Source organism: Lycium barbarum, chromosome 9 (genome assembly GCF_019175385.1).
Source record: "Lycium barbarum isolate Lr01 chromosome 9, ASM1917538v2, whole genome shotgun sequence".
Classification (NCBI taxonomy): Eukaryota; Viridiplantae; Streptophyta; class Magnoliopsida; order Solanales; family Solanaceae; genus Lycium; species Lycium barbarum.
Window position 1 is genome coordinate 115497218 of NC_083345.1, and position 20068 is coordinate 115517285.

The window sequence follows — 20068 nt, forward strand, 5'->3', positions numbered from 1 at the left end:
TTTTTAAAAAAAATTCCGTTAGTGAAAAGGGTATATTTGCACCATTTTGTAACTGCATGGGTATATTTACACCATTTTGTAACGGCAGGGGTATATATGCACCACTTTTGTAACGAGGGGCATATCTACTCTAAATCGCAAAGTTGAGGGGTATATTTGCACCTTTTCCCTTAATTATATAAACTATGGTTAGGGCCTTATTTTAGTCAATTAAATCTTAGCCATTAATTCTAATTCATGCCTCGTATCTCTAATCTAAGATAAAACTTTGGAGAGAAGGGAAATGGAGAAAAGTCCAATCCCTAGCTAATTGTTATTTAAAAAGGTCAAATTATTCAAAAAAAATTAAATGAGAAAAAAAGGTAATATCGTAATTATAGCTCACCCCAAGGGTATAGAAGTAATTTTAAACTACAAAACAACTTTATCTGGTGAATTGATTCTTGGCTTTCCCTTTCATGAGGAACCTACTTTGGCTTCTCTGCCTTTTCTATATAATCATGCACTTGGCTTCTCTTCTGTTTCCCCCCCTTTCTTTCCTCCCCCCTACCCTCTCACTCTAAGTACTTCCTTGCTAGGCATCTTGATATTTTCTTCACTCCCTTTAGAAAAAATATGGAGAAGCAAATGGCTAACTTTGCTAGTAGAGACATGAAGAAAAGTTCTTCTTTATTGGATTTTGAGGACTACTTGAATCATAGCAAAACTTATGGAGAAGATGCAAAAATTGGTGATGGTTTTGGAGGAAGTGATCATCATCATCATCATCAAAATTTCAACAATAATAACATTAATGACAATAATAATGTTCATGCTCAACTTTCTGGTGATATTTGTTCAGTTGCTCCTCCATTTACTATGAGAAATCAGGTTAGCAAACTTGCCTCTTAGAACTTCTAAAATACTTTTTTCTTAAAACTATAGTGTTTGGTCTAATTTTTTACGTCCCACCAGTATAGGTATGGGATAATTGTATCCACCAAAGAACAAATGTGAGTAATCATCTAGTGTAGTTGTCTTAGCTGGAATTTGAACTCAAAACCTTATAATTCTCAACCTACTTCATTGACCACTAGATCACAACCTTAGGTGCTTCTCAATTTTATTTTTTATTTTTTATTTTTTATTTTTTGTGTGTGTGTATGTACGTGTTTTTTCAAAATTGGTACAAGGAGGGTGTGTTTATAGTATTTCTTTTCATGTCTTTCTTTTAGTTATGTAAGGAAAATTTATGTATTTTAATAAATTATAAGAGAGATGATATGTTACCCAAATTTGAGACATTCGTCTGGATGATCGCTTGGAAAATGAATTTTCTTTTAATTAAGAATTTCTAGGAGATTGATAGTATGGGAAAGAGTATTTTTTTTTTCTTATCACTTATGAAAATAGAACGAAAAAGGAGGAGAAATGAAAAGAAAGGAAAAAATAAAGAAAGAGATGATTAATGTTGAAGGAGAACGAGAATAAGAAGAGGGTGGGTTGATATTTAAAGAGAAGATGCTATAAAGATTTTGGAATCTGATTGGGTGAAATAAAGTACAATTGGTGGTTTATTGTTTATTGAATACTTACTCCGTTTCAATTTATATGAACCCATTTGATTGGGCACGACAGTTAAGAAAGAGGGAAGACTTTTGAAACTTGTGGTTCAAAATAAGTCTTGAAAATTGTGTGACTGTAAATTATTCATAAAGTTATTTATTTCCAAATTAGGAAAAAGATCATTCACTTTGACACGGACTAAAAAAAAATAAGTTCAAATAAATTGAAACGTGCAATTATTATGATTATTATGATAGACCCTACTTTATAATGTTTACAAATATTAAATACAAAAGGGGCCATCTTTATTTGGGACGTGACTCTTTACTATTGGTGGTGTTCAAGTGATAGGTGACTGCAAAATCATATTTCTAATAAGTTTGTCTAAAAACTACTAGAAAATAATATTAACTGAATGATTATTGTTTAAAAAATTATTTAGGGAAAGTTCTAGGAAAGTTATGTTTAAATTTAAATTTTTTGAAAATGCAGAATTAAGAGTCTCGTAGTTATATGGGTTCTTATCCGCTTTTGATTACGTTTGTGAAGGAAAAAAAAAGATCTAATTAAATTAGCAGTGACATTCTAGATCTTTGAATATGAACTTTTGATTCCTCAAAAAAAAAAAAAATTTGAGTTCTTAACACTATAATTTAAAATATGATATTTTGGTCACCTAAAAAGATACATGCAAACACAATATTCTTATCTAACATGTATAAATAAGGAGATTATAAGAACAAATTATAGTTCTGACAAACAAATTCCAAGTAGCTCTTCATCCTTTTTTTAGAACAAAGGTTATGATTTTTTCTTTTTTTTCTTTACGTAATAAATTGTTTTCTTAATATATATTTTAAGTCCCTTTTCGTCTTTATTTTGAAGATACGTTTTCAACTGATTCCTGTCAGTTTCAGACCAAATTCACGGTGCTTAAGGAGGCATAAATCGAGATATGACTTTTTTTAATTAATAAATTAAGGAAATAAAATAATGGTTGAGGCCTTGAGGGTCTATCTATAGTTAGTACTAATAAAGTGGGTATTTTTAAAATAATAATAATAATAAAGTGGGTTGAAGTACTGAATTTCCACGTTACTGTGAATGGTCGGTTTGCTGTGTAACTTTCAGGGGAATATATTTTATAATCCGACAAAAACTTGAGCTGAAGAAAGTGATTGTATAGTTCTAAGTAATTGTTTTTTCTCAAAAAAAAAAAAAAGTAATTGGTTTTTTCTCAAAAAAAAATAATTTCTCTTTTTCTACTTTTTAAAGTGGGGAGTTGATGGATTTATGCCTTTGATTAGGTTCTATGGGTAGTATGTGGTTTCGAGATTGTCTTAGTTCTTTGTATTATATCAAAAATTAGGTATAGATTGAGAATGACAGCATCAAAAACTAAGAAAAAAGAAACAATAATTATATATTCCTGTCTCTTTCATACCAAACACAAAGTATAAAATAATTAAATAAAATAGAGTACACTTAAAAGTATAGTTTGAGAGAACTTATTTGGGCATTTTGAAGTTCCCTAGTGACATCTTCAAAAGATCCATTTTTTAGTAGTTTAGCAACACTAATGTCTTTTTGAGTAACTCAATAATACAAGATAATAATTCAAATTTTGGTGATTATTTTTATTTCTTTTTCTAATAATCAAGAAATTCACAAGATTCAACTGTGCACAGTTTGAAATTCAGTAGATAATGTAAGGCTCTTTTACCTTTCTCTACTTAGATACCAAGCTTTTGACAGCTGCTAGGTTTGAACTTGTGACATACCACATGACACGTTGTGCTTTTAGAACTAGACCAAATCGAGTAAAATTCACAAATAGCTACATTTTAACCCCTGTAATTGAAAACATTTTATGAAGTTTTAAGTTTCACAAATGAAACTTCTGGACCGTTGAAACTCCACGACAATCTATATTTTAAACACAACAAAGACGTGGCTAGTGGGCATAATTTCTATGACCAAATTCCTAGGCTTTTTTTAGTTCCTTGTGACCACTGTGCTCTTACCACGAGATCTGTGAATCACGATTTGAAATTTGATCGATATATTAATACTGGACTTTTAACCGAGGGCTCATAGGCAAAACTCGAACTCATAATTATCACATCACACTTTGTACAATAGCTTTTTAAGAATATCAAAATGTTTCCATTGTATAATTTCTATTTTTCTTAATGAAAGATAGGCTATCTTGTTGAATAGTGAAATAGCCATTCAAGCTCTAAAAAGACACATCTATTTTAATGTTTTGGAAAATTCCTTCCTGATGATGCAACATAACCAATAATTTTGTAGAATCTGATTAATAAATTCAGAAGTAATATAAGTATTTGCATACTTATTGCAGTGATAATAATACCAGTTTTATATTGTTAGTAATTTCATTTATTGTTTTATTTCTAGAATAATTGCAGTAATTTTTATATCTTTGTTCTAGTAGTAGTATGAACTAAAGATGTAATGGTCCTTCCTTTATATAAGCAATAAGTGGAAAATACTAAAGATAATTTTTTATTTAGTTAGTTAATCTAATTTAATTAATTCTACCTTTTCTATTTTCATACTACTTAAAAGTTTATTTGTTTATTTTGCAATGGCAGGAGATAATAAATGATTTCTCAAATTGTGGACTGACAGACAAGACCCTTTGGTCTCCAAATCTTACTCCCAAGCAGTCCAGCATTTCTGTAACTGTGGATTCACAATCTTCAATATGTGGTATATTTGCTAATTGACCCTCTAAATTAATTGTCTTTATATATTGTGTTTGGTATAACAAGTGTCATTTTATTAAAAAAAAAAAAATATCATTATGAGAAAGTCATTTTTTGATACTTTATTACCAAAAGTACTTTTGAAGGAAAAAAATTTCTATCAAGAGAAAAAAAAAAACCCATGCTTATATACGGACGAACATCATCTCCCTTATAAGTATTTATTTCTTAATTGGGTTAATAATTTTTTGTCCCTCGATTATTGATAAATTCTAATTTTGCTTTTTGTGATATTTGACTAAGTTACTTAATCTTCGATTAGTTGAAATGTGCACTTTTGATCCCTTTGCTTGTTAATATTTACAAATTTACCATAATTATTAACCGTTCTACTACTTAATTTCTCATGTGTTATGTTAAGTTTGTATTGTTACTTCATGGTTGACGGTAATAATTATTCTTAAACTAATCTAAATATAACATGTTTTCTACATAAAGGACCACAAACGCACATATCAATTAATTTAAAATCAAATGTGCTTCGTCGTATCACAAGAATCAAACTCAAAATTTGTCACTAACTGAGGAACCTAAAATACGAGTATTACTTAAGATTTATGCCTAAATCTGAAACAGACTTGCTACATGATATACAAAAAGGACCTGTTATATGCATAAATCTATCACTAGCTCCAGTAAAACTTAAAAATTATCGTCGTTATATTTTAATAATCAAATTTCATAAATACACTGTTCAATTTGCTAATATTATATACTTATAATATTAGGCTTCACTTTGTGAGATTATACGGGGCATGTTATTGTATATCCTTATAATATAATTGTTTTAAGTAAATATTACTCAACAGCCAAATCAAGGAAACACATTTTATTTTTTTATGAGATAACGTTTTTTTTTTTTTTTTTGATTCTTTTTTTAAAATATTCTTGAATATTGACTGTATACAAATCTCAGCTGGGAGTCCAACACCAACTATTATGCCAAAAGTGAGAGACAATCAAACGATGGGAGCTACTACTGGGTCCTACCAATCAGATGATGATGACGTGGAGGGTGAAGTGGGCCCATATGAGCAAAGCACAAACCCATTGGTCATTAGACGTTTGAGAAGGTGAATTTAATAATGCTGTACTAATTATTTACCACACTCTGTCCCCATTTGTTTGACACTTTTTGCTTTTTGAGAGTCAAACGAGTTATTCTTTGACCGTAATTTTTCCATACTATATCTTTTAAGTATTTTAAATTATTTACTATGGTGACTTATAGTACTTTTTACGTAATTTTCAAATATGTAAATTTTATTTCAAAAAATTTAAAGATTCTATATTCAAACACACGGTCAAAATTAAGAAGTTTGACTCTCGAAAAGAGAAAAATGCCAAACAAATTGGGACAGAGGGAGCAAGTATTTGTTATATATTAAGGATATACTGACAACGACTACAAACTATTCCGGCAGGTGGGTAGTTTTTTTAACCGGCTGACTGAAAATGACAAATCTTAAGTTCCTATTTAGTTTTCCAAAAAAAAAAAAAGTGAGTTATAAAATATCTAGACAATACTAAGAGCCTGTTTGGATGGGCTTAAAAAAAGCAGCTTATAAGCTGCTTTAGATAAGCTAAGTCAAACAGGCCCAATTATTTTTTTGGGCTTATTCTAAGCACAAAATGGCTTATAAGTTGACCAGCCAAACACTAAAAAATTCAGCAACTTATAAGTGAATCCAAACGGGCTCTAATAAAACAAATAAAATTACTAGAATATGATTTTGAAAAATCATCATTAAAGATTTAAGTTAAATATATCGATAATATAAGCATTTTTAGATTGTCATCTTAATTTACTCTATTATTATAGCAGGTTTAGTTACCAATTAATGCTTATAATAAAAATACCAATTTATGCTTATAATAAAAATTTACATGCAATAATTCTTTAAGTGATCTGTAATTGATTCTAATTTGTCATTTGCTTATAATTTGAATATGGTGGTTTCAATTATCAGGCAAGAATCTAATAAGGAGTCTGCAAGGCGTTCGAGAAGAAGAAAGCAAGCACATTTAGCTGATCTTGAAAATCAGGTATGCAATTATAGTAGTATTAATTACTTCACTTAACTTATATAAGAATATGAAAAAGACAGATTGGTCGAATATTTAATTGTATATGCTTTTATTTGTTAAAATAAAAGATAATATACAATTTATCTTTCAAAAATCAAATTCAATAAATTTTTAAAAAAAAATTGTGGGAAATGAAAGTCTCGTTTTCGAGTCTATTTTTCATCACATTATTGGAATCTTATCATGTCACTTGGTAATTTGATCGACATTGCACAAGTATCGTTCGCCCAATAATATTAATGAGCTTTTTCCCAAATACTTCAAATAGTCTCTCATGACCCAATTATTATTACAACATTCTCCTCATATCATCTCTAGCATCTTTTTTACTTTGTCTATAAATTTGTTTGTCTCTTCATATTAGTCTTTTATTCACATCTTGACTAATAAGTTAATAATTCTCCCATATATGGTCATCTAATTAATTTCACAATCCATATATGCTTGTAAACTTTCTCATTACAAACTTTCATCCTAATCAGCAGTTTCAACTCTGTATCAGGATCGCACTAATACTTATTGTAATATGAGTACAACATTAATATTAATTATTATATGAGTTCTCCTTCTTCTACAATTGTTTTTGAGGTATTTTTACATTGTTTTTTCCCAGGTTGATCAGTTTAGAGGTGAAAATGAATCATTGTTCAAGCAGCTACAAGATGCCACTCAACAATACAAAGCAGCTTTGACAAATAATAGAGTGCTCAAGTCAGATGTGGAAGCATTAAGAGCCAAAGTATTCTTCCTTCCCTTACACTCATTTTTCCATTTGAATGTTTCTTTTATGGTTTCCTTAAAGTAGAGGTTTAAATTTGGGAAAATGACTTAATAATACTACTTAAGACTCTATATTACAAAACATAAAGATACTTTTTCTTATTTACAGAACATACTAACAAAATTACAAAGCATACCAAATAGAATGCCAGATTTGGACTTAATGAAATACCCACGATTTTGAGCATTTTTTAAGGAAAAGAATCTGATTTTAAATGTGGACTTAATTATAGGATAGTTACCAATCAACTTCTTCTCCTTTTTTAAAAGATTCTTCTCTCTCTCTCTCTCTCTCTCTCTCTCTCTCTCTCTCTCTCTCTCTCCCCCTATGATAGACACCATTTCTAGACCTAATATTCGTCTTCTCTCATAATATAAATTTTCAAACTAATATTACAAAATGATTTTTTATTACTGATATGTGTATTAATTGTATATAAAAATTGATTTGTATCATTTTGAGATATGTACGATCATCGTGTGTTTGAAATCTGTATAAATGTTGAAAACTAGTGTATGTATGAAATGTGTATGGAATCTGCTATATACTATCATTTTTTAGATATATGTGGCATAGTGTGTATGGAATGCGAATATATTCGATATAAATTAATCTAAAAAATGTTGAAAATTATACGGGTATGGAATGTGGTTTGTATCAATCAAAAAACTTAATATACATATATACTTTCTCATAATCTATACATACTTTGATTAGATTTTATACAATTTATATGTACTTTATCATAATCAAAATATACATTCAACTTTTATACATATTTCATGCATAAAAATTATAACTAATTTATACATTTATACGTATTGCATACAAAAATTTACACAAATTTATTTTCTGGTGTATGAACTTTGTATGGAATCTGGTTTATATCAATTACAAATTTATTATACATATTTTCTCAAAATTTATACATACTTTGATTAAATTTTATACAATTTATATGCACTTGATCATAATCAAAATACACATAATTTTAATACATATTTCATATACAAAAATTATAACAAATTTATACAGTTATACATATTGCATATAAAAATTATACATATATGTTTTCTGATGTATATAAAAACTACCGATTAGTATTGATTTTTTGAATAAAAGTTGAAGAAAATTAGAGAACAATATCTCTTAATTTTGAATGGGGAGATAAAAGTGGATGAAATAAGGGAGCATGGAAAAAATCAAGTAACAATATTTTTTAATTTTGATTGGAGAGAGAAAATTGGATAAAATAATGAAAGCAATCTCCTTACCTTATTAAATGTATTTTATTTAATTCTTTTTAATTTACCTGATTTGTATAGATTTTGTAACAAATCTATTGATATATTTTATAAACTGAAAAGTATCGTTATATTCCGTAAATATAACCTCTTAGTATGTACATATATATTTTTTGCCCTTTAAATTTAGCGCATATAGTTCATGCAACTCATTAAATTTAGACTAGTTGGGATGTGTATGTATTCAGGTAGAAATAATATTTACTAACCACTTTTCGACTTTAAAATGGAAAAATAGTCATTGTTGTACTGTTTCAAATTTGACAGGTGAAGCTTCAGGACATTATGAGTACGTACTCATGTAGAATTAGCGTCCACCGGCTACTTTTCAGCTGTTGTAATTGTGAAGTAGCCATTGCCGAGGAGTTTCAAATTCCACATGACAAACTCTATGAAAATGTGTTTCTCCAATGAAATTTGAAATTTCAAGACAATGCCTATTTTTCAATTATGAGAATTGAAAAGTGGCTATTTGTGAATTTTACCCTCTATTCATTTGCATGTCAATTTGGGCCTAATCCAAGTTAGCTATGTAGCCCAAACTGAACCAAGTTATGTAAATATTTAATATATTTATTTATTTATTGTGTTTGATTGATTAAACGTGGTCATAATTAAACAAACATAAATATATGAATAAAAAAATATAATTTTGAGTAGAGCGGGTTGGTTATGAAAGCCAAAATCGACCCGTACATCTAGATGCAAGTAAATTTTGAGTGTGTAATCACTCAATTTTTTTTAATCCATTCAACTTAGTTTAACCTGCCTATTTGACATCCCTACGGTCAAAAATACTTTTTTTTTCTTTTGAGAAAAAACTCCATAGTTAATTAAAAGTCAATTTTATGTGATTCTTTTTGCATGATACATTTCTCAAAATTATTTTTCCATGCAATTACACAGGTGAAGTTGGCAGAGGACATGTTAGCCAGAGGTTCATTAACCTCAAGTTTAAGTAATCTCCTCCAGAATTACTTGAACACTCCTCAATCACTTGCTACCAACAATAACAATAACAATAATTATACTATGTGTCGTCTGGATAACATCTGTCCGACCATCAATGTTTCCGTAGAAGACTCGTGGAGTGCGATTTCTAGCCAGAATCCGATGATCGGAGTGGAAAATGTTAATGCATTCAACCGGAATTTCGAGAATGGAGCTATGAGTGATGCTGTTAGCTGTATTTCAGATGTATGGCCCTGGGAATCACATGTCCCTTCAATTTCAAAGTGAATTGTGGTTTTTAGTTACTTATATAAATATTATTATTGTGGTATTTAAGTATGATTATAGACAATCATGATGTGATGATAATGAGTTGGTTTAATATCTTTGTATGTGTGACATATCATAGTTGTAACTATTTCAGGACTTTGTGATTTGAACTCTTATATGTTTGTATTTGCCAACACTATAGACTTCAATTTATGTAGTATTATGATCTAGGAAATCTACTGGCTTTGATACTTGATTGTATAGTGTTATTCTAGTTTTACTTTTTATTATTGGTACGAGTTGATATATTTAACCCTTTCGTAGCTCCGTGGCTGCGACGCAGATAGACTTTTTGCTTCTTAGAAAGGATGATAAATGTCTCTGTAAAGACTACAAGGTCATTCCGAGTGAGAATCTTATGACCCAACATAAGCTATTGGTGATGGATTTGGAGAAGAAGAAGAAGAAGAAGAAGAGGATCGCCCATGACAGGTCGAGGATCGGATGGGGGAGTTTGACTCTGTCTAGTGCCCAAGAATTAGGGGAGAAGTTGATGGCTTTGGGGGCTCGGGAGAGCAGGGGAGATGCAAGCAGTATGTGGGATAGGACGGCCAGTTGCATTAGAGAAGCACCTAGAGAGGTTCTGGGAGTCTCAAGAGGTTGCTATGGTGGGCACCGAGGGGATTGGTGGTGGAATGGGGAAGTCTAAGTTAAAGTGGAAGCAAAGAAGCAGGCGTATGCGTAGCTGGTAGACATCAAGGATGACGAAGAGAAGCGGGCGCAAAAACGGCGGCGTTGGAACACCTTTATGCAGAACTAGAGGACAGAGGCTGGGATAAGAAGTTGTTCAGGCTTGCCAAGGCGAGAGAGAGGAAGGCACGCGACCTGGATCAAGTGAAGTGCATCAAGGACGAGGATGGCAAAGTGTTCGTGGAGGAAGCTCTCATTAGACGGAGATGGCAGTCATACTTCCATAAACTCTTGAATGAAGAAGGGGACATAGGCATTGTGTTGGGAGATTTGGAGTACTCTGAGAGGCATCGCTATTGTGGTTATTGTAGGAGTATAAGGGTCGACGAGGTTAAGGGTGCTGTTCGTAGGATGTGCAGGGGAAGAGCGACCGGACCTGACGAGATTCCTGGGAATTTTGGAAGAGTGCAGGCAGGGCAGGCTTGGAGTGGCTGACTGGGTTATTTAATGTCATTTTCAAGACGGCGAAAATGCCCGAAGAATGGAGGTGGAGTACAATGATTCCTTTGTACAAGAACAAGGGCGAGGTATCAAGCTGCAACAACTGTAGAGGTATCAAGCTGCTAACCCACACTATGAAAGTATGGGAAAGGGTGGTAGAGATGAGGATGAGGAGAGGCGCGTCTATTTCAGAGAACCAGTTCGGATTCATATCGGGGCATTCTACTACTGAAGCCATTCATATTGTTAGGAGATTGGTGGAGCAGTATAGGGAGCAGAAAAGGGACTTGCACATGGTATTCATCGACCTAGAGAAAGCTTACGATAAAGTGCCAAGAGAGGTTCTGTGGAGATGCTTGGAGGCTAAAGGTGTACAGGACATTAGAGCGATCAAGGATATGTATCATGGAGCCAAGACCAGGGTAAGGACTATAAAAGGAGACTCGAAGCACTTCCCTGTTCTGATGGGTTTGCATCAGGGATCAGCTCTTTGCCCATTTTTATTTGCCTTGGTGATGGATGGATTGACGCGACAAATTCAAAGTGAGGTGTCATGGTGTATGTTGTTCGCAGATGACATAGTCTTGATTGACGAGACTCGTAGCGGAGTTAACTCTAAGCTAGAGGATTGGAGACAGAAGTTAGAGTCTAAAGGATTCAAGTTGAGTAGGACTAAGACAGAGTACTTGGAGTGCAGGTTCAGCAGCGTACCTCAGGAGGCTGACGTGGAAGTAAAGCTTGGTACCCAGGTCATTCAAAAGAAAGGAAGTTTCAAGTACGTTGGGTTTATTTTACAAGGAAATGGGGATATTGACGATAATGTCACACATCGTATTAGTGCAGGATAGTTGAAATGAAGGCTCGCTTCTGGAGTGCTGTGTGACAAGAAAGTGCCACCAAAACTTAAGGGCAAGTTCTACAAAGTGGTGGTTAGACCCACTCTGTTGTACGGGGCAAAGTGTTGGCCAGTGAAGAACTCTCACGTGCATAAGATGAAAGTCGCGGAAATGAGAATGCTGCGATGGATGTGTGGGCACACTAGGAGAGATAGAATCAGGAATGAGGACATCCGGGACAAAGTGGCAGTGTCATCGGTGAAGGACAAGATACGGGAAGCAAGGCTGAGATGGTTTGGGCATGTAAAGAAGAGAGACATAGATGCCCCAGTACGGAGGTGTGAGAGGTTGGCTATGGACTGTTTTAGGAGAAGTAGAGGAAGGCCAAAGAAATAGAGGTGATTAGGCAGGACATGGCGCAGTTTCAAATTAACGAGGACATGACCTTAGATAGGAGGTTGTGGAGGGCTCAGATTAGGATAGAAGGCTAGTAGGTAGTCTCGCTTTTCTGTCGCACTAGTAGGCGTAGTTTTGCTCTACCTTTTATTGCCTTTTGATTCTTGATTTTATGTGTTGGGTCTTGTCTTTCCATGCTGTTTTATCATGACTTCTTTGCTCTTGTTATTTCTCATTTTCGCATTGCTTTGATTTGCTTGTCGGTATTTGACTTTCTTCCCTTGTTTTCGTTTGAGCCGAGGGTCTTTCGGACTGCGTACACTTAACCCTCTCCAGATCCCACACTGTGGTATGGTCTGCGTACACTTAACCCTCTCCAGACCCCACACTGTGGGATTCAACTAGGTATGTTGTTGTGTTGATACATTTAACCTGCAGGGTGTCAGATGGACGAATTATGTTAGTATTTGGATGGGTTAAAACGGATCAAGACAATATAATAAAAATAGAAGAAATTGCACGGTAAACCCTTCAAAGGGGATGGTCTTCAATTTTGCCCTTGTTTTAAAAAAAAAATCCTTCAAAATCTAACTTATATCTAGCGAGGCCATAAATCTTTTAAGAGAACAAGTCATAACTTGTAGAGGATATTATGATGCAAAAATGTAAATATATGACCCCCGAAAAGTTATTTTTATTGAGGCCAAAAATTAAGACCAGCAAAAATTAGGGGAAAAAGTGCAATTTTTTTCTATTATATAGATTATATAGAAATGTGAAGAATGGGACGACCAAGGGCATCATAGTAACTTCAAAAACATTCCTGCATTGATTGCTTATACAGTAAGAGCCCGTTTGGCTTAGCTTATAAGTTGCTAAAAACAGTTTATAAGTTGTTTTCAGCTTTTCTGAGTGTTTGACTGGCCAACTTATAAGCCATTTTATGCTTTAAATAAGCCCAAAAAATAAGTTGGGGTAGCCCAATTTTTTTTTTTTTTGGGCTTATAAGCTGTTTTTTTTTTAAGCTAAGTCAAATGGGCCCTAAGTCTCAAAGCTTGATCATAAGTAGGGGTGTACATGGATCGGGTTGGTTGGGATTTTTTAAACACCAAACCAAACCAATTGCGTTGGGTTTTTAAATTTATACACAAAATCAAATTAATAAAATTCGGGTTTTTCAACCTCGGGTTATTCGATTTTCTCGGATTTTTCGGGTTTTTTTCCGGAATAGTCTTGATATAAAACACATAAATTTTACTTCAAATATTTCTTTAGTCCTAGTAAGATACAACTATATAATTAAGGTATTTCATAAGATAATAACACAAAAATGTGGAAGAGTGATGACATTGTATTTAAATATTCAACAAAAGATAATAAAATAGGCTAAAATAAATATTGCTAATTAATAAGCCATAAAGAAAATGACCATAATAAAAATACTAGGTCATGCTAAAATAAGTACGACTAATAAGTATTAATTACATGACAAGAAAAAAAACTTAAGTTATGTATTTTCACTCTCTAAACAAATTATGCAAAACTAAAGAATAGATATCCAATATTATTGTAATTCCTAGTGGTAAATGGAATTTCTTTTGTTAGTATTAGTGTTGAGTTGGTTTTGGTTTAGACGTTATATGAGTTACTAACATCTATAGGATATAAAACTTATCGACATTAAAAATTCTAAGTTTAAGCTTGAATAATATGATAATAGATAAAAAAAACTATAAAAAAATTTAAGAAATATTTATAAATTACATTACAAATAAAAATTTTTATGTATAAAATATTTTAAAAATTGAATACATATAATGTCGGGTTGGTTTGGTTCAGTTCGGTTTGACTTTTTTTAGCTAAAACCAAACCAAACCAATTATGGTCAGTTTTTTTTCCAACACCAAACCAAGTCAAACCAAACCACTAATCGGGTTTTTTTCTCGGTTTGACTCAGTTTATCGGTTTGGTGCGATTTATCGGTTTAGTTTTTACACCCCTAATCATAAGTTTCTAATAATAAAAGAATCAACCCTTTTTATAAAAGCCAAGTGGATTCCAAATGATGTGATATCTCATGTGGACCCCACATTTCCCCAACACAAGTACTCTCCTTAAATGTTTTGTGTCAATTGATTTTTTTGTGGGGAGTGTTGCATTGCATTCCGTGCAAAATATTCATTTCAAATCCTTTTTTATGAGGTAAAATTTTCAAATTTGTTTTATTCTAATGAGTAGCAAAAGTGGGAAGAATAAACTTATGGTGACAAAAAAGTCTTCTAATTAGAAATGGTGACAAGTTTGACCAGACAAGGTCAAACTTGTCTTAAAAATGTGATTAACTTAAGTTGGGACTGAATTATAATTTTTAAAACTTATAATCTTTTACAAAATACACAAAAGCCCACACACATTATACAAAAACTTCTTCCAACCCACACACATTATACAAAAACTTCTTCCAACCCACTTCCCCCCACGACCCCAACTACTTCTTCATTTTTTTTAAAAAGGCAGTTCCCCAGGCGGCAAAAAACCGGCGACCGGCGACCACCATTGCTGCTTGCTTCTTGTTCCTCTCTCTCCATTGCTGCTGCTGCTCATCTCTCTCTCTCTCTCTCTCTCTCTCTCTCTCTCTCTCTCCATTGTTGTTGCTTCTCTATTCATTCTCAAGTAAACTTTTTGTTTCACTTGGTTCAAAAGTTAGGGTTTTGAAATCAGAGTGTGAAAATGATGATTTTGGTTAGAGAAGATGAAGAAGAGCATGGGTTTGTCTTGAATGTTGTTTGTTTTGTTGTAGTTTCGTGTATTTGTTGGACTTGTTGGGGTTTGTGAGTTTGTAAATAGTGGTTGTGGTTGTGAAATTATGGTTTTTGGTGTTGTTTTTGTTCTTTCTCTCCTTGTTGTTTTTTAAAAAAAAGGCTTGCAATTTTGTTGATGTTTTCCAACAACTGAGGTACCTATTGCAGCAAATTCAGCACTGTTTGACAGTTGCAAACATCTGCTAAGGTTGCATGGTTTGGTTTATTTTGTTTAAGTTGTGAGCGAGATTTGTGATGGTTGTGTGTTTGTAGTGAAATATAGACGTTTTGTAGTTAAATTTAGATGTTTTGCTGTTGCAGCAAATTCAGCACTTGTTTGACAGTTGCAAACATCTGCTGAGGTTGCATGGTTAAAAAACCTTATTTGGTGGATTTTGTTTAAGTTGTGAGTGAGATTTGTGATGGTTGTGTGTTTGTAGTGAAATATAGATGTTTTGTAGTTAAATTTAGATGTTTTTGTTGTTGTTATTGTTGCTGTCATGCTATGATTTAGGAAAAGTTTTGATTTTATCCAACAGCTGTTGGATAAAATCAAAACAATTGTTGAGGTTTTTGCAGCAACTGAAGCAATTGTTGCAGCATATTAACAAGCTGTTGTAAAAAGTCAAAACAATTGCTAAGTTGTTGCTACAGTTTTTCTATTTCCAACAGCTTAAGATTCTGCTGCAACAAGTAATAAGTTGTTGCAACAGCTTTATATTTTGTTGCAACATATTCTTAATCTATTGCAACAACTGATTACTTGTTGCAACATATTCCTTTTCCTTTTTTACTTTGAATGTTGCACTAATCAATTAAAACTATTTTTCTATCTCCTGTGTGTAGATAAAATGGCTCCAGTTAAAAGAAAAGGAGAGAAACCAACTGAGGGAGAAAGTAGTAAAAGAGCCAAGGTGCAAACACCATTAGATAAACTTGTGACTGCTATTTGTCAATCAACAAATGAGGAAAGAGTTAGTGAAACTGGGGCTTCAGAAAGAGAGGAAATCTACGAAACCTCTGTTGGGCATGAAGAAGAAAGTGATAAAAATGAACAAAGTGAAGAAACTAAAGAAGAAAGTGAAAAAGATGATGAAAAATCTGCTGAAGGAGATGAAGAAAATGTAGAAAATGTTGAAGGAGATGAAGAAGAAGGAAATGAAGGGGATGAAAGAGGTGAAGGGGATGAAGGAGGTGAAGAAGATGCAGAAATTGAAAAGGGTAATGAAAAAGAAGAAGAATCAATCGATCAGACCTTGGTCGAGTTAAAAAGAAAAAGGAAACATAATGCGGATGCCAATCTTGTTGAGTCTTCTAGTATTGCCATAGATCCCAATAGACCTTCCATTGACGAGATCGTCAAGAGTTTCAGCATTGAAAAGTACGGCGTGACGATGCCGCTGAATGGAAATAATGATTTGTCCGGTGATTTTGTGGTTAGATCAAGCATGGGCAAGGGCTTTGACACTTTCAGGGGCATTCTCCGGCAGCAGGGGTTGGAGAATTTCTTTAGGGCTAGCTGCTTTGGGCTCTATTTAGATTTGCCTGAAGATACCGGTGCCTGATTTCAAATGACAATGGTTTCTGAGATTTTGAAGCGTAGGATTATTTGTGATAGAAAGGATGAGATTTGGTTCAATTACTGTGGCATGCCGGTTTGCTTTGGCATGAAGTAGTTTGCCATAGTTACCGGATTGAGATGTTGTTGACACCCAATTTTGTCCCTCCTTTATTTAATTTTATTTACTCGGGCTTCTAAATTTATTGACGAGCTAAATATTTTATTTTCAGTTTTTATCGCTACTACTATTAATATCGCTACTTTTATTTTCAACATTACGAGTATTACTTTATCACAAATTTTAAATGGTTCGTCATCGTTTCATTTTAGGATTTGTACTCGTTAAATTAATTTTACTTTGTTAAATCCTTACTTTCTATATACTAATTACTATTTATCTTCACATAATAAATATTGTACTAGTTGTCAAATTAGAAGCCCACAAATAATTGAAACATAAAAAGAAGAACTCATTTTCGGACCAACAAACGGACCAGCCCACATTATTCCCCTACCCAAAACAATTCAGCCCACACTTAAAATTTAACTCAGCCCCATGTTAATTTCGGACCAGCCCACTATTTTATACCTGACCCGGCCCACTACCTAAATTAAAACCCTAAACTCTTTAATCCCTAACCCCTTTTCAGCCGCCTCCTTCACTTCGTCCTCTCTTCCTTCTCTCCTCTCACCATCGCCGCTCCCCTTCCCGCTCCCGTCTCTCTCCTCACGCTCCTCTCCACTTCCCCTTGTCCCTCACGTTCTCTCCACACCTGCTCCACTTACCCCTGTCCCCCGCTTCGTTCTGCTATCCCCACGCCTCACACCCACGCTCCTTCCACTTCTCTCTGTCTCCCATTCCCAACATCTCTCTCATATGCTCCCCTCTCCTCACTCTATAAAGGGAGAGGGAGATTGAGCGGAAAAGAGAGGATGAGAAAACAGATCGAAGAAAAAGGGTATTTTTGGGGAAATCGTTTTAAGCGGGAGGATTGTTTTAGAAAGAGGGATTTGGTCTTAGAACAGAGGGGATCATTTTTTTAAAGGGAGATTATTCAGTTTTGGGAGGGAACCGAAGATCGTTTTAGAACGAGGGGATTTTTGGGGAATAGATGGGTATTTTCTAAAATCTGGAGTTTCTTTCGTTTTAAAAAAAAAAACATGGTCTTAAACATTTTCAAATCAGAAAATACTTTCTGTTATGAGATTTGTATTGAAAAGTTAAATTTTCATAATTCGATCAACTTTCGTCGCTGTTCGGCAAAAGAACTTTAATTAGAATAGAAGTACTTTAATTTTGACTCGAGTGTCGAATCGGTCAATACGAGAGTAGATTCGAGGCTCCGACATCCCCATTTCACTGCACCCACAAAAGGTAATCTCTTTTCTTTCAGTAGTTTCTATCCCCCGATTCTGTTAAGTGATGTGATTTTCTGGGTTTGAACGCTTGTGATTTTTCTCGGTTTTGTTGGTGCGAGCATGAAATGACTCTCTGCCATAGTTAATTGTCGTTTCCGAATTTTATATGATTATGTTGAAGTGGGCGTCTTCACCCCTGTTGCTTTCTTGCTTCCTTTCATTCTGTATGTTTTGTTAGAAAGCATAATTTTGTTTTCCTTTGAACGTCAATTTAAATTGTTAAGTTCCCTGTTCATATCCATTTTTTGTTAAGTCTCCATTCGAAGTTTAATATGGCCGAAATTACTGTCCGCTTGTTTAGTTTTCCATATGATTTTGCCTTAAGTTCCATGTCAGTTTCATGTAAAACTCATATTTCCAAAGCCTCGGCCATTTCTTATTTTGTGAAATGCAAGAAGGATATAGGAATTGGTTTAATTGCTTTCTTATTTTGTTGAGCGTGCTGGAGTGTATCGAATAGAGACCCTGTCTTTTAGGATCTTCAAACGATGTGTTATTTGAACCAAAGCAATTTTCCCATTTCCCTCATTCCTTTTGGTTCTGTTTCAATATAATACTTAGCACTTTAACTTGCTTCAGTATTGTTTGCTGCTTCATATCTCCAATCAATTTCTTGGCTCTATGTTTCTGTTTTGTGAGAGTTCAACGTGGCTTAGTTGATTTTGTAAGTGTCTTAGCTCTACTTTGTTTTGGTGTATGAACTATGAAATACGATATAACGAACTAGTCCCTGTGTTTGAATCTGGTATCCCATCTCTATGCTCGATTAATATGTCCATTTACGAAATATGAACATCCCTGTTGAATGTTGTTGTTTGGGTGTGAATCAGCGTCAAGTTAACTGGTCCAGTATGCTTTCTATATGGACTGAAATCATCATAAAGCAACTGTGTTTAAAAGGATTAAAACGACAAGTATAATTCATACAATTTACTTGCGTAAAGAATGTCGTTGAGTTTCTTTTTACTGCATTACAGATTAAGCACACAGTTTCAAAATGTCTCTAAATACACCTCCTCCTCACTCCCTTTCTTCTTAAGATGTTTGTGTTATCTGTATATATAGAAATGAAGTATTCTTCCTCACATGTTTCTTCTTGTCAATACTCAGTAAATGGTTGAATGAGAACCATACATATTAAGTATATGTTGTGAAAGCAAAGGTATATACACACCTTGTATAAGTATACAAAGGTATATATTTTGTATATCAAGCGATACTTAGTATATATATTGGGGTGATTTAGTACGCATGTAACCATGTTTATATCTGTGAGTCTTCTGAGATTTGCCTGCCTATAGTCAATGTCATTCGAATGCTACCACTAATGTGCTGCATAAAACCATAGTTGGTCTGAAGCAGATTATTTGTTCTGTCTTGTTTGGCTTTGGTCTTATCTGTTGAGTCTGTTAATAGTTTCTGGGGACTGATTGAAGTCAACAGTGGCTGCCTTTATTGCTGCGTTTTCTGGCCATTCGCTGCCCCCTTAAGGGCAGATTGTTGCTGCAATTTTAGCCCCAAAATGTTGTTGAATGTTGGGCACTTTGAATTGATTTCAGTCATTGAGTCCAATGCCATATTCTTATCCGACTGAGCTGCACATTGAAATTAAAACCAGTTTGTGTTCCTTTATGTTTCTATGTTGTATTCCTCTTAAGTTTGTCATGTTGTTTCTTGTTCGTCTGCTAAATTAAGTGCCACTTCTTATAGACAAAAAATTAGACTTGAACAACTACCTCTCCTCATTGCAGTCATTGGCCGTGTAAAAGTCGGTTTAAAATGTCCTATGAAACATCAAGTTATGTATTTTTGTTATTGTTGATTGCAAGCGACAATGTTAATCTAATTATGTTTGATCCCATTTATTGAATGTGTACTAATCCTTTCCTTTCGTTTTTATGCATGACCATCGCATACGAGTCCAAGCGATTCGTCGTCTCCCGCATTTGGCATTGGGTTAAAGCCCAACGTGAATTTTTCTCTCTGCCCAGATCCAATCCGCACCCTGCCAAAAAATGTTGCTGGGTTGAGGCCCAAATGGCAGAATGTATATGAAAGAAAGAAAAATGAATTTTGGGTCAAAGCCCTAATAGTGGCCAGATCCACAACAGTCCAGAAAATGGGCATAGCCCA

At 33.6% G+C, this 20068-nt stretch overlaps 2 protein-coding genes across 2 annotated transcripts; both read left to right on the plus strand.

Moving 5' to 3' along the window:
• The first annotated feature begins 519 nt into the window (after nucleotides 1-519).
• On the plus strand, nucleotides 520-9985 carry LOC132609543 (basic leucine zipper 9). The gene is made up of 6 exons (XM_060323589.1): nucleotides 520-870; nucleotides 4164-4281; nucleotides 5254-5410; nucleotides 6308-6383; nucleotides 7039-7164; nucleotides 9417-9985. The coding sequence occupies exons 1-6, from the start codon at nucleotides 616-618 to the stop codon at nucleotides 9747-9749; spliced, it is 1065 nt and encodes a 354-aa protein (XP_060179572.1). The 5' UTR covers nucleotides 520-615; the 3' UTR covers nucleotides 9750-9985.
• Nucleotides 9986-10173: 188 nt separating this feature from the next.
• LOC132612215 (uncharacterized) lies at nucleotides 10174-16520 on the plus strand. Its single transcript, XM_060326534.1, has 3 exons — nucleotides 10174-10390; nucleotides 15817-15996; nucleotides 16066-16520. The coding sequence occupies exons 1-3, from the start codon at nucleotides 10174-10176 to the stop codon at nucleotides 16518-16520; spliced, it is 852 nt and encodes a 283-aa protein (XP_060182517.1).
• Nucleotides 16521-20068: the final 3548 nt, after the last annotated feature.

Coding starts and splice junctions, on each gene's coding strand:
- LOC132609543 (XM_060323589.1), top strand. CDS start 616: ATGGAGAAGCAAATGGCTAACTTTGCTAGTAGAGACATGAAGAAAAGT. Junction 4,282..5,253: donor TTCACAATCTTCAATATGTG/GTATATTTGCTA, acceptor TACAAATCTCAG/CTGGGAGTCCAACACCAACT. Junction 7,165..9,416: donor TGGAAGCATTAAGAGCCAAA/GTATTCTTCCTT, acceptor GCAATTACACAG/GTGAAGTTGGCAGAGGACAT.
- LOC132612215 (XM_060326534.1), top strand. CDS start 10,174: ATGGATTTGGAGAAGAAGAAGAAGAAGAAGAAGAGGATCGCCCATGAC. Junction 10,391..15,816: donor GGTTCTGGGAGTCTCAAGAG/GTTGCTATGGTG, acceptor AAATGGCTCCAG/TTAAAAGAAAAGGAGAGAAA. Junction 15,997..16,065: donor TGTTGGGCATGAAGAAGAAA/GTGATAAAAATG, acceptor AATCTGCTGAAG/GAGATGAAGAAAATGTAGAA.